Genomic DNA, 14,356 nt, shown 5'->3' with positions numbered 1-14,356 from the left:
TATTGATTGTTCATATCTTCAGTGTAATTTTTGCATTTCACAAATTCATCCCAGGGGCTGTATTGGACCCTTTGGTGGGCCGAATTTGGTCCCTGGGACACATGTTTGACACCTGTGCCTTAGGGGGTCAAATAAGTGTCCATTTTTGTCAAAAAAAAAAAAGTTGTAAGAAATGTGTGTTGAAATAATGCTAATCGATTTGTGCACAGACTACTGATATTATGTGACAGTGGAAGCTCTATTTTCATAAATATTGGATTTGGAATATGGTATAATAGGGTTAGGGTTAATATGGTATAATAACCCTAACACCTGGCAGGTGTTAGGGTTAGCATAGAATATTAAATAATAACACAGAATAGAAGAAAATAAATTAGAATAGAATTCTTAAAATAGCATTAGAAAGAGCTTAAATAACTGGTGGACGGACATGACAGTGGATGGACGTGACATTACCCATGATGCTCTGGTCAGTACCAGTACTTTATTAGGAATAAACTCATAGACTTACTATTGCTAATTGTGCTCTTCTTCATAAATGTTGGTATTGTGGATCTAAAACAATCCCAGCTGACACAAAAACACTAAATGTGTCAGTGGACGGATGTGACATGGTTGTTGTGGATCCCATCATACTGATGCTCTGCAGCCATGTCAGCGTTTACACTAATGATCCCTGTGCAAAAACTAGGAGCACTATTATTTATCGGATAGTTTATCATCAGACTAAAGAGGAAAGAACAATCTAAAATTGTTCTTTCTGTATAAAAATGCTTCTTATTGTAAAACTGCTGATGTAAACAGTGCTGTGTGCCATTCTTCATGTATGTATTGGTGGAACAGAAGCAGGATGGATCAGCACCATACTCCAGATTGAACCTGTACAAATAAAACATGTGATATGGAGGAGAGAATCTGGGAAGAAAAACTGGGGAATCCAAAAGAAGAGAAGATTTGTTTTTCAGCTCAATTCAGTTCAAATAGAACTTGTCCATTTGTGACATGAAAATATAGCATTAATTGTGCTGAAATGGTTCATTTTGGAGCTGAAAACATAGTTCATATGAGCATCAACATGTTGAACAGAACTGAAATCCTGTCCATTTGAACAACTGTCATTTACCAACACAAAGTTCCTTTGGATTCACTGAGACTGATTTAATATGAACACAGACACACAGAAGAGCTGTGAGCACACAAATGGATTAGCATTATTTCAACACACTTCTATGCATTTATGACAACTTTTTTTTTTTTTAAATGGACACTCATTTGACCCCCAAAGGAAATTTCAGCCGGAGCAGTAAATCTTCTCCAGCTCTAACTAAAACTCACCTTTTAGCCTTCTGATGCTCATTAGGCCCAAACTAACCACCAGCACAAAGAAAACACCAGCTCCTGTCAGACTGTTCATCCACCACAGCGGACTGAGCATCAACTCACCTTCCCCGGACATTCTCCGGTGTAAAGACCTCCTGGAAAACGCCGGACGGCAGAGCGCAGAGGTTCACCGGGCAGCTCATCCTAGCTGTGGCCGGCAGATGTGACCCGTTAGCGGCTAACAGTCACAGGAAACACTGCGGTCTGTGGAGCTAACGTTACCGCGTTAGCATCAACCACAGAGCTCCGACCGTTAGCCTTGTTAGCTTAGCATAGGCGCGTGCTTTTTGCCGTCGTAATACGCGAACGTGTGTGAAAGTTTAGTTTAAAGATACGAGAAGAAACTGTATTTCCGCAGCTGTAGACAGTAAATTAAAGGCGCAGAAAAACAAACCGGCAGCTGCACTGGGTTTGATTCTGGCGCTGTTTCCAGACTCCAACGGCGGGGCAACAAAATCAACCAATAGGGAGAGACGCATCACAGAGTTTGACCAATAGTGTAGCAGCCAAGAGTAAAGGGGAGGGACTTAGGTGTCTTCTTAATAACAGTTTTCAATCCAACATGGCGGAAGTGGAGCTGCAGCAGGGTTAGTTTGATGACAGTAGGAAAAAACAGAATTAAGGACAGGAGGAAAAAATATATATCTTTAAGGACAGTAGGAAAAAAAAAAGAATTAAGGACAGTAGGAAAGGATGGAGAAAGGAGAAAAATAAACAAAAGGATGGAGAAAGGGAAAAAAACAAAAAAAGGATGGAGAAAGGAGAGAAGTGTGGTGGTTTAAGAGGAGCTGCAGCAGGGTTAGTTTAAGGACAGTAGGAAAAAAAGAATTAAGGACAGTAGGAAGGGATGGAGAAAAGGAAAAAAGATAGAGAAAGGAGAAAAGTGTGGTGGCTTAAGAGGAGCTGTTGACTAAATCTGTCCAACAGGTGGAAAAGTAGCTGTGTGGCAAAGCAGCAAGAGAGAGAGAGAGAGAGAGAGAGAGAGAGAGAGAGAGAGAGAGAGAGAGAGAGAGAGAGAGAGTCTTCAGGTTCTCCAGGGGTTTTAAATGCTCTTCTATTCATTTCACTTTATGTCCTTAAACATTTCAACAGAACCATTTTCAACAGCTGTGGTTTTTCCAGTTTCAGTTAATCGATCAGAAAAGGGCTGGTCACCACGGCAACAGAGTCTGGAAGTATGGAAGCTCATTCCTGCCAAAAGTAGACAACAAATGATTACAAAAAAATATGAAAAACGTGTTTAAAATAAATTTATTATTGCAAACAGAAATATTCCTACATGAAATGAAGCCTATTTAATAGAAGTTGTCCATGATGGAACCGATTTGTGATTTTTACAGATTATTCACCCATTGCAGATTGTGTAACATGATGAATGGACGATTTTTTGTCAAATTACAAAATGATATATGAATGTTTCACCTCAGTCTGATCTCATTCCATTGTGTCCACCCACACATGTCCAGTGTGTTTGTCCTGGACTCCATCCTGTCGCTGCTTTCATCAGTGAACTTCCACTTGGTTGATGGTTCCAGTTGGATGGAATGTGATCTGAACTCTGACAGAGCTCTGGTTTTTATGGCAGAAATGAGCCTCTGTACATGTGACACACAAACCATCCACTGACCCGCTGTATGGGTTCAAATAGACATTAATACAACTACGCTGACTTCACTAACGACCACAGACAGGAAGTAGAAAACACACTGGCACCACAGCCCACAGGCCACCTACCACTGGGGGGGGGGGGGGGGGGGGGGGCTTATTTCAGGAAAATGTTCAGATTCAACTTTAGCCCAGATTTTCTAATGCTCCAATGTCCTGGGAATACAAAAATGTGAAAAAATTTAAAATCAAGCCCCCCACCCCACCGTGAAAATTACTTTTTCAACCCTGAAAACGTGGGGTTTGTGTTTCAACTTTCAAACCTTCTGCACTTTGGATCAAGTACAGTGTAGTAATCTGCTCCTGCTGGAACTGACATGTGTTTGTGTGACACATGTGTTCAGAGTGAACTGTGAAAGGTCACATTAGAGGTCAAAGGTCACCCAAATGGTCCAAATGCATATTTGATGGAACTCAGCTGTTCATGTGGGTTCTTCCAAATGTTGGGCTCAGGTTCTCTCCTCAGAACACATCTACTGACCACAAACAACTGACATTCAATCAGACACATTCAACACAACTATTTACTCATGTATTCTCCATATAGACATGAAAAAAGCAGGGATGTCCGATAATATCGGCCCACCAATATTATCGGCCCGATATTGGCATAAAAATGTAATATTGGTGAATATCGGTATCGTTTTTTTTGCCTATCATTAAAACCGATAAAATAATGCCTTGATCTCACCGGCATTTACCGACGTGTAAATGAAGCATTGTTTGTAGCTGAAAGAAATGTGCAGTTTTCAAAACTGTACAGTAGAGTTGCCACACTGTAACAGACTCATGGAGGGAGGGAGAGAAAAGAAATAAATATGGCCTTTTTTCCACAACTTAACTCTTTCCCCACCAGTGACCAGACTTCCCGTCACTTCGTGTTTTCACTGTTATACTGTAGTTGAAGCTGTTGCAGATCGTGTGAATTACTTTCCTTAGTCCAAAAACAAACACAATTAAGCAGCTTTTTTGGAAAAATGACGGACCGGGTTTAACGTTTTTGCACTGGAGTCTCCGTATCCCATGGCAACGCATCCAGCGTCAGTCACTGAAGGAGGAAATGCAGACTGTGCAGGAACCGCACACAGTTTCAAAAGCCTTAAAGATGATTATGGAGACAGAGTCTGACAATTCAATATATGATGGAGCTACAGAAGAACCATTTAGAGACAGGAACGGAGAAACAGAAGGTGAGGGAGACGGACACGGAACACGGGAAAAACAGAGCGGCTCAGGTCCGACACCAAGTGTGTGTGTGTGTGTGTGGGGGGGGGGGGGGGGGGGGGGGCGACACGGAGAAAATGACAGACAGGAGGAAGAGAGAAGAGACATTTGTAGAGGACATTCAAGGAGAAGACAGACACACAGACATGGGACAGACAAAGGACAGCTAGTGTTCATCTGTTAGAGTGAGTTCAGATTCAGACTGAGGACACAGAACAGATTCAGCTGTAGAATGTCAGCAGGACACAGGGAAGACACTGTGGGATTTGGCTGGAATAGGAAATAAATAAATAAATACATAAATTCATACATAGATAAATAACTAGATGTCCATATAATTATTTCCAGATCAAACACAGCAGCTGGTCCAACAGGAGGACCTGGTGCAGCCAAGGAAAGGCCAGAAATCTACAGTATTTAGTGCATTTGTTTCTTTTTTTTCTTGAAAATGAGGAATATTGAAGTGTTTACATCAAAAAACTAAACTACTATGTGTTAGACTTATAACTGATATATGTAAATGTGATAAGTTTAGAAGGAACCTGGTGCTTTAGAAGATGTTTGGTCTAAAGTTTGGTGTAGATTCCTCTAATATTTTGTGGAATGATGGGATATCTTAGAGCTGTTTGTTATTATTATTATTGTTGTTATTATTATTTTATTTTGTGATTTGGAATACAGTGTTACTGTCAGTAAATGAGAAAGAGTCAAAAATGTAAATAGGAAATCAATTTTATCTTGAAAATCAATATCTCTGGAAAAAAATATAGTTTTCTCAGTTTTTTGCTCAAAATTCATTTTTTTCCTGAAAATGGCCAATATTCAAATGTTCATATCTCACAAACGAATGAAGATAGAATAAAATTGTTTCTTGTGTTTAAAAGTTGAAGTTCTGTTCTTTCTTTTGATGTATTCAGTGTTCACATACTCCTAACACAACATTTTCAGCCAGCCTCCAAAGATTAGTGAAAATGACCAAACAGGCTGGCGCTGGCTACCAACTCACTGGAAAATGTTCTGGAGGGAAAGAGTTCAGCGGAAGTATGTGTTCTGTGCACAGACAGAGTTTACATTTAAAAGCCTTGTTGCATTTGAGAATGCATCCAATGGGGCATCACAATAAAATTAGACATGATGTGTTCATTCCAGGACAGGAGATATGTGATGTTACCTAAAATTAGTTTAATATCCCACATATATCAGCAGCGGTATCGGTAGATATCGGAATCAGAAATTAAGTGTTGGACAATATCGGCATATCAGTTTTTGGCAAAAAAGCCAATATCGGACATCCCTAGAAAAAAGAACAGACGGGAGTTTCACATGACCTTGACATTAGACTGTTCATAGTACAAAGTGCTCTGACGATACAATATGGCACTGAGAAGATCATGAACTGTCCCATCTTGAACAGATTTAGACACTGAACTGGACAAAAGAGTGGAGAAGCTGGAAAAGTGGAGATTTTCAGAGTTACAAAAGTAATTTTCAGGGTAGGGGGGGTTTGATGAAAATTAAAAAAAAAAAAAATCCACAGGAGTGTTTAGAACATCTTGTTGCATCAGAAAATCAGGGCTAATGTGGGATTTGATATTACCCCCCCCCCACACACACACACACACACACACACACACACACTACCACTGCTACAGTTTACCTGTTTTTCTTTTCTTTCTTTTTTTTAAAAGCCGCAACAAAAACATGAATGAATTCAAAGCTCAGGTGCATCTACATTCATTTTATATGTGTTTAATATCAACTCTCAAAAACACGATTAGACAAGAAACATTAGATTTGTGGTCTGGATCAAACAAACAGATGAAAAACAGGCCAATACTGACAGACCCAGGTCTGTTTGGGTTCCAAAGGTTGGACAGGTGAACGCTCAACTTGACTGGAACTGACTTTATGTCAAACACCTGAGCTCCCAATTCACTTCAAAAGGCAGATTGGAACTGAAATGGAAGAAAAAACACTGGGTTTCTTAAATATCCAACAGTTTAAACAGTTTAAACAACACTACTGCAGCTACATGTTGGTCCAGGGTCAGTACAGCATATATACACACAGACAGACAGACAGACATACATACATATATATATACATACATATATATACGAGGGGCGACTGAAAAGTTTTGAGCCTAACATGGAAAGGATTGAGACAGTGTTTTTCAACCTTGGGGTGGTGACCCCACGTGGGGTCGCTTGGAATTAAAATGGGGTTGCCTGAAATTTTTAGTAGTTGATAAAAATGTGAAAAAAAAACAAAAACCTTACTAATAAAAAATATATGGTGAGTTTAGAGCGACAATCACAATCCATAAAAGAATGACAAACTGTGCAGGTGAAAGTGCAGCGCTGTGGTTCTGTTTGTATCAAATGTTCGTTGTGGTCAGTTTCAGATGCTGCAGCTCTTTCATAATTCATAGTTTCAGTTCTTGTTTGTTCAGTATTAATTTGCAGCCTTGTAAATAAATGCCTCCGTCCATACTAATATACATTACAAAGCCTAAATGTCATCTAAATTTAACACTTATTTGCAACATAATATAGCAAACTATAACAGGATCAAAAACAAATTAATTTTAGCAAAAAAATGTCTTTGTTTTGAATGTCTGAGGTCACCAGAAATTTGTGATGTTAAAATGGGTCATGAGCCAAAAAAGGTTGTAAACCACTGGATTCAGATATGAAGACCAAATTTGGTCCATGAAATCTTTCACATATCTTAACCCTATCCACTACATTTCTTGGTCAGATCAATCTTTTCCCTGTTTTCCAGCTCCATGAACTTTCTGGACAGACTGGAGTGTGGGGCTGACCGGGGTCCAACACTATCAGCCTGAGACCAAGGAGCAGTCCAAACTATGGAAACATCCCAACCCCTAACCCTAACCCTGTTCCTAACCCTAACCCTGTCACCAACCCCAAAGAAGGCAAAGGTTGTACACATACTTGATGACAGCCCCAAACTCAAGTTAGTCCATTTTTCAGGAAACACTTGATATAGAAAGTTCAGGGAAAACAGGGAAAAAGACTGATCTGACCTAGGGTGTCCCATTTTTGGGACTTCTTTTCCGATCCAGCTCTTAATTTGTCCAGTTCATCTCTTACATATCAGTAACTCCCCCAAAAAAATTTCAGCCCAATCTGTACAGTTTTAGACCCCCCCCCACCACCACCACCACCACCGCCATCTGGGCCTTTGGTGGAACTCTGCCTTTATTCCATATTGACTCGACTGCTACACATATTTCTTTTGCTGTGGTTTTGCTGTCTTCTACTGTCTTTTCTGTTCACAGTGGTCTGGACCTGTGCAGGACTGTTCTGAGTGTCTGAATATCAGTCAGTTTTGGGCCAGTCACTTCCTCTCATTCCTCTGCAGTTCCTCCTTTTCTCTTTCCTTCCTCAGGCGCTTCACCTTCTTCTCTCTGTTTGTCCTTTAGGATGACTGGGCAGATTTACACTGAACATGTGTTAGCATTCTCTGTAAACAGAACTGTGGTACCTGCTGAACTGAATTAAAGGGAGGGTACCAGATGGGTACTCTAGGATCAGATGTTCTCCAGTGAAATCAGCCCTGAGTGCAGATCTGTGAGATCAGACTAGGACAGAAAGAAATCTGCAAAAACCTGGGATTGGACCCATTTTTAACTGTCACATGACCATGACCTTGTCTAAAATCATGTGACCTTTGACCTGTACATGATTGTAGACCTTCATAAACAACAGTTCCATCCCCCAAAACCTCTAATATGACATTTACATCAGCAGATCTGGCAGAACTAACCCACAAATGCAGGATTTTCACTGAAAAATGGGTTTTCTGCACTGGGCTGATGGACACCCTAAAGATGGAGATGGGGGTGGGGGGGTAAAACTGACAGACACCCTAAAGATGGAGATGGGGGTGGGGGGTCTAAAACTGACGGGCACGCTAAAGATGGAGGTGTGTGTGTGTGTGTGTGTGTGTGGGGGGGGTCTAAAACTGACGGGCACGCTAAAGATGGAGGTGTGTGTGTGTGTGTGTGTGTGTGGGGGGGGGGGGGGGGTCTAAAACTGACGGGCACCCTAAAGATGGAGGTGTGTGTGTGTGTGTGTGTGTGTGGGGGGGGGGGGTCTAAAACTGTATGGATTGGGCTGAAAAATGTTTTGGGAGCTACTGATCTACAAGAGATGAACTGGACAAATTAAGAACTGGATCAGGAAAGAAGTCCCAAAAATGAGATGTCCTAATCTGACCAAGAAATTTAGTGGATAGGATCAAGAGTTGTGAAAGATTTCATGGACCATATTTGGTCTACATGTCTGAATCCTTTCCATGTTAGGCTCCAAACTTTTCAGCCCCCCCTGGTGTAAAAGGTGTGCTTCTTCTTCTAGTGCTTCTTCTTCCTGTGCAGATGCAGATCAATTATCAGCTGTTCTAAAATCATCAAATTCATTTGATTCTGAATCATTCATACAGAGTCTGGTTAAGGGGGTCGGAGGGTGGACTTTGGACCACCAGGATCCACATCCCCCAGGTGGGTTCAGCTGAACCTGACCCAGGTGGATCCTCAGACCCATCAGCTGGTCCTCCTCCAGGTGGGGGGGCAGGGTTAGGACTGACTACAGGTTACAACTGTCAACACATGCAAAGGGACGGTTCCATGGTTCCACTTGGACTGGTCCGGAAATCTCCATCAGGTCTGAGTCCTGATCCACTACAGACGGAGTCCTGATCCTCTACAGACAGGTCCAGGTCCTCTACAGACGGGTCCAGGTCAGTTGGTGGACTCATCCTCACCTGGTTCATTCTACCTGTACACCAGTGGGTCTATGTTTAGGAGGACGAGGTGACGTTGGACGACACCACCGTCGTCTCCTTGGGCGAATACTCCGCCTCCTCCTTGTTGGGGTGGGAGGAGTTATCGGACTTGCTGCGGCTGAACTCCGCCCCCACGATGGGCCCCGAGAACTTGGCGGAAGGCCGGACGCAGGCGGCGCAGCACAGCAGCGTCTTGATGAAGGCGCGGCGCATCTCGTTGCTGGTCAGCGTGTAGATGAGCGGGTTCATGGCCGAGTTGAGGACGGCGAGCGCCAGGAACCACTCGGCCTTGTAGAGGATGGGGCAGGTCAGCGTTTCGCAGGCCACGTCCAGCAGCAGGAGGACGAAGAGCGGCGCCCAGCAAGCGATGAAGCAGCTCAACACGATGATGACGGTCTTCAGGAGCGCCAGGGACTTCTCCGAACTCTTGCTGTTGGCGCCGGCGTTGCCGCGTCCATTGGTCACTTTGCGGAACATCAGTTTGCGGCTCCGCGTACGCACCAGGGTGTAGATTCTGGCATACAGCGCCACGATGGCCATGAGGATGATGCTGAAGACGGTGGTGCAGAACAGGATGTAGGTCTTGTGGTAGAGCGGCAGCACCGTGGAGCAGCGGCTCATGCTCCGGATGCAGTTCCAGCCCATGACCGGCAGACCGCCCAGCACTGCCGCGATCATCCACACCGTGCTGATCAGCAGGAAGACGCGGCACGTGTTCCCGTTGTTGTGCAGCTTCATCTTCAGCATGGTGAGGTGGCGCTCGATGGCGATGGCGAGCAGACTGAAGACAGACGCCGCCAGCGCCACGAACATGCTGCCCTCCCTGAAGAACCACTGTGTGGCCGTCAGCTTGTAGGTGTTGGCGCCGGACAGCAGGATGTTGGCGGTGTAGACCACGCCCGCCAACAGGTCGGACAGCGCCAGGTTCCCGATGAAGTAGTACATGGGCTTGTGGAACTTCTTGGTCCTCCAGATGGTGAGCAGGACCAGGACGTTCTCCAGGATGATGAAGCAGCACACGATGATGAAGACCACCGAGTCCGCCTTCAGACCCGCGTCCGGCTCCGTCTTACGGAACTTCCCTGTGTAGTTGTAGTGTTTGGCGATCAGGTCAGAGTAGCTGGGCTCAGCCATGGTCTGCAGGTCCAGAAGAGTCCAGGAGGGGGCGCCAAGTCCTCAGGTTTCAGTCCTTCATGTCAGGAAGAGACCCTGAAGAGGAGACGAGAAGCTCCTGTTGGACTGCCGCATGGTCCTGCAAGAGACGGAGACTGGGTTAGGGGTAGGCCCAGACCAGACCAGACCAGGGTCACAGACCAGGGACCAGACAGACCAGACCAGACCAGGGTCACAGACCAGGGACACACTGGGCCCAGACCAGGGACCAGACCAGACCAGACCAGGATCACAGACCAGGGACCAGACCAGACCAGGGTCACAGACCAGGGACACACTGGGCCCAGACCAGGGACACAGTGGACTCAGACCAGACAAGGGACACACAGGGCCCACATCAGAACCTCCTTTAAAACCCCCTTAAAACCTCCTTTAGAACCTCCTTTAAAACCTCCTCCCCCTTTAAACCCCCCTTATAAACCCCCTTTAAAACCTCCTTCAAAACCCCCTTTAGAACCTCCTTTAAAACCTCCTTTAAAACCCCCTTTAGAACCTCCTCCTCCTTTAAAACCTCCTTTAGAACCTCCTTTAAAACCTCCTTTAAAACACCCTTAAAACCTCTTCCTCCTTTAAAACACCCTTTAGAACCCCCATTAGAACCTCCTTTAAAACCTCCTTTAGAACCCCATTTAAAATATCCTTTTAAACCCCCTTAAAACCCCCTTGAAACCTCCTTTAAAACCCTCTTTAAAACCTCCTCCTCCTTTAAAACCTCCTTTAAAACCCCCTTAAAAACCCCTTAAACCCCCCTTAGTGTAATCCCAGTCTGCTCCTCATATCTGAGGTTTATCCATTAAAAGGTTAAAAATGAGACTCTTTAGTTGGTTCATTAAACCAGGACCAGGTCCAGTACCAGGTCCAGTAACAGGACCAGCACTAGTATTTGGTCCAGGTCCAGTACCAGGTCCAGGTCCAGCACTAGTACCTGGTCCTGGTCCAGGTCCAGTACCAGGACAAGGTCCAGGTCCAGTACCAGTACCAGTACCAGTGCCAATAACTGGTCCAGGTCCAGTACCAGGTCCAGTAACAGGACCAGCACTAGTATTTGGTCCAGGTCCAGTACCAGGTCCAGGTCCAGCACTAGTACCTGGTCCAGGTCCAGGACCAGGTCCAGTACCAGGACAAGGTCCAGGTCCAGGTCCAGGTCCAGTACCAGTACCAGTACCAGTACCAGTACCAGTGCCAGTAACTGGTCCAGGTCCAGTACCAGGACCAATACCAGGTCCAGGACCAGGTCCAGTACCAGGTCCAGTACTAGTACCTGGTCCAGGTCCAGTACCAGGACCAGGTCCAGTACCAGTACCAGTACCAGTACCAGTACCTGGTCCAGGTCCAGTACCAGGACCAGTACCAGGTCCAGTACCTGGTCCAGGTCCAGTACCAGAACCAGTACCAGGTCCAGTACCAGGACCAGTACCAGTACCAGTACCAGGTCCAGGACCAGGTCCAGTACCAGTACCAGTACCAGTACCAGTACCTGGTCCAGGTCCAGTATCAGAACTAGTACCAGGTCCAGTACTAGTACCTGGTCCAGGTCCAGTACCAGAACCAGTACCAGGTCCAGTACCTGGTCCAGGTCCAGTACCAGGACCAGCACCAGGTCCAGGACCAGGTCCAGTACCAGGACCAGGACCAGGTCCAGTACCAGTACCAGTACCAGTACCTGGTCCAGGTCCAGTACCAGAACCAGTACCAGGTCCAGTACTAGTACCTGGTCCAGGTCCAGTACCAGGACCAGTACCAGGTCCAGAACTAGTACCTGGTCCAGGTCCAGTACCAGTACCAGGACCAGGTCCAGGACCAGGACCAGGACCAGGTCCAGTACCAGGACCAGGTCCAGGTCCAGGACCAGTACCAGTACCAGTACCAGTACCTGGTCCAGGTCCAGTACCAGAACCAGTACTAGGTCCAGTACTAGTACCTGGTCCAGGTCCAGTACCAGGACCAGTACCAGGTCCAGAACTAGTACCTGGTCCAGGTCCAGTACCAGGACCAGGTCCAGTACCAGTACCAGTACCTGGTCCAGGTCCAGGTCCAGGACCAGTACCAGTACCAGGTCCAGGACCAGGACCAGGACCAGGTCCAGTACCAGGACCAGGACCAGGTCCAGGACCAGTACCAGTACCAGTACCAGTACCTGGTCCAGGTCCAGGTCCAGGACCAGTACCAGTACCAGGTCCAGGACCAGGACCAGGTCCAGTACCAGGACCAGGACCAGGACCAGGACCAGGTCCAGGACCAGTACCAGTACCAGTACCTGGTCCAGGTCCAGTACCAGAACCAGTACTAGGTCCAGTACTAGTACCTGGTCCAGGTCCAGAACCAGGTCCAGGTCCAGGTCCAGTTTAAAGGTTTGGTCAGATTCACAGACATAATCAGATAAATCCTCCAAATGTTTCATATTAAACACAACTGTACCCAAGTTCAGGAGGATCTGACAGATCTAAAAAACCACCACAACCTCTGACCTCTGTTGATCTCTGACCCTGGTTTACACAGATCCTGGATCAGACTTCTTCTGTAGATTCTGTTGAACTCCATCTCTAACTCAGATCCTGGATCAGTTCTCTTCTCATTCCTCTCTTCTTTGCAGTTGGACTTGACTCCTTATTTCCAAACCCTTGAACAGCTGAAGGTGTTAACCCTTTCATGCATGAATGATGAGAACCTTAATCCAGTGTTTTTGTTCATCTGTAGGTATTAAAATAATAATGCGATTGAAAAATTTTTATGAAGCCATTTTGTCATTTAGTTACAAAAATGTGCCCTAAGATGGACACCACGCCTGTAGAGAAACATGTATTTACTGATACTGCATGAAAACTATGAAATAAAAACATGTGAATGCAGCTAATCTGACGTTTTCTCACATTTGAACAAAGTCTAATACTAGTCGTTACTCACTTCATGGAGATAATATGCAAAAAAAAGAAAAACTTTTTGTTGTTAATTCCAGTCTAATGGATTTCCACTCAAACATATTCCAACAGCACAGTTACAGTCATTTGATCAGTGTCAGTGTATTATTATGGGATGGTGCAAAAATGTCCACTGTGTTGGCAGATATAGAACTAAAACAACTAGAGAAGCACTGGAAGAGCACAGACCTCCGCCAAGGCAGACCTGTGACCTCCCCACCACCACCAAAATTTAATCATTTGTTCCTTGTGCCAGAATCAATATTTACTGAAAATTTCAGCCAAATCCATCCATAACTTTTGGAATTATGTCGAACACGGACAGACGGACAGACCAACGCCAGTAAAAACACAAGCTCCTTGGCGGAGTTAAAATAAAATAAAAAATAAAATAAAAAATCCATGAATATAAAAGAGAACAGCTGTAGAAAAGCTGACCACTGGAGTGACCACTGGAGTGACCACTGTGCATGAAAGGGTTAAAGTCCTTTTTTTCCTCTACTTTCCCTCTGGTGTAAATAAAAGCAGCCTGAGTTTGTCCTGTCGGTGTTAAATGAACTCTAAACTGAGCTCAGACCAGCGGACTGTCTTCTGCTTCTGAACCTTAAACCCGATGAAACCGAATCAAACTGAAACTAAAAGCAGAAAAAAAGTGACGAAACTGAGTTAAACTGAAGCAGAAACAGGAAAAAAAGAACAAATGAACACAAGTTTAAAGAAGAGAAAAGATGCATTTACCTTCAGTCTGAGTCCGGAGGAAAAAGAGTCCGACGGCGGCAGCGGAGAGAAGAGAGAGAGGGGAGGGGCGGGGGGAGGAGGGGGGGGGTGCGGCGGGGCGGGGGCAGGGGGGGGGGAGGAGGGGTAGGGGTTAGGAGGAGAGAAGAGGACGGAGAAACACTGGGAAGAGGGGGAGGAGGGGGGGGGGGGGGGGGGGTTAGGAGGAGAGAAGAGGACGGAGAACACTGGGAAGAGGGGGGGGGGGGGGGGGGGGGGGGGGGGGGATGAAGAGGAGAAAGAGGGGAGGAGGAGGGGGGGAAGGAGGACAGGATCCCTCTTCCCGCTCCGCTCCTCAGACCCAGACCCTGATCTGGTCCTGGTCCTGGTCCTGGTCTTATGGGATCCACAGCTGTTTACAGCATTTACCAACATTTGAGTCTTCTGTCAGAGTCACAGATTTAATCAAGTTC

General features: G+C 45.4%; 2 protein-coding genes across 2 annotated transcripts in view; both read right to left on the bottom strand.

Annotated features, from left to right (window-relative positions):
* stil (STIL centriolar assembly protein) overlaps positions 1 to 1,802 on the bottom strand; it is a 34,430-nt gene extending 32,628 nt beyond the window's left edge. The window contains exon 1 of the mRNA XM_030129577.1: positions 1,444 to 1,802. Within this exon, the coding sequence (XP_029985437.1) occupies positions 1,444 to 1,523 (80 nt within the window). The 5' untranslated portion in view covers positions 1,524 to 1,802. The remainder of the gene's footprint in view (positions 1 to 1,443) is intronic.
* Positions 1,803 to 8,594: 6,792 nt separating this feature from the next.
* s1pr1 (sphingosine-1-phosphate receptor 1) lies at positions 8,595 to 13,964 on the bottom strand. The gene is made up of 2 exons (XM_030129595.1): positions 13,908 to 13,964; positions 8,595 to 10,330 (listed from the first exon to the last, which is right to left on the bottom strand). Exon 2 carries the CDS (start codon positions 10,210 to 10,212, stop codon positions 9,094 to 9,096), a length of 1,119 nt encoding a protein of 372 aa, XP_029985455.1. The 5' UTR covers positions 10,213 to 10,330; positions 13,908 to 13,964; the 3' UTR covers positions 8,595 to 9,093.
* Positions 13,965 to 14,356: the final 392 nt, after the last annotated feature.

This window comes from Sphaeramia orbicularis, unplaced genomic scaffold (assembly GCF_902148855.1).
Source record: "Sphaeramia orbicularis unplaced genomic scaffold, fSphaOr1.1, whole genome shotgun sequence".
Taxonomy (NCBI): Eukaryota; Metazoa; Chordata; class Actinopteri; order Kurtiformes; family Apogonidae; genus Sphaeramia; species Sphaeramia orbicularis.
This window is presented reverse-complemented; position numbering and strand designations above follow the sequence as displayed.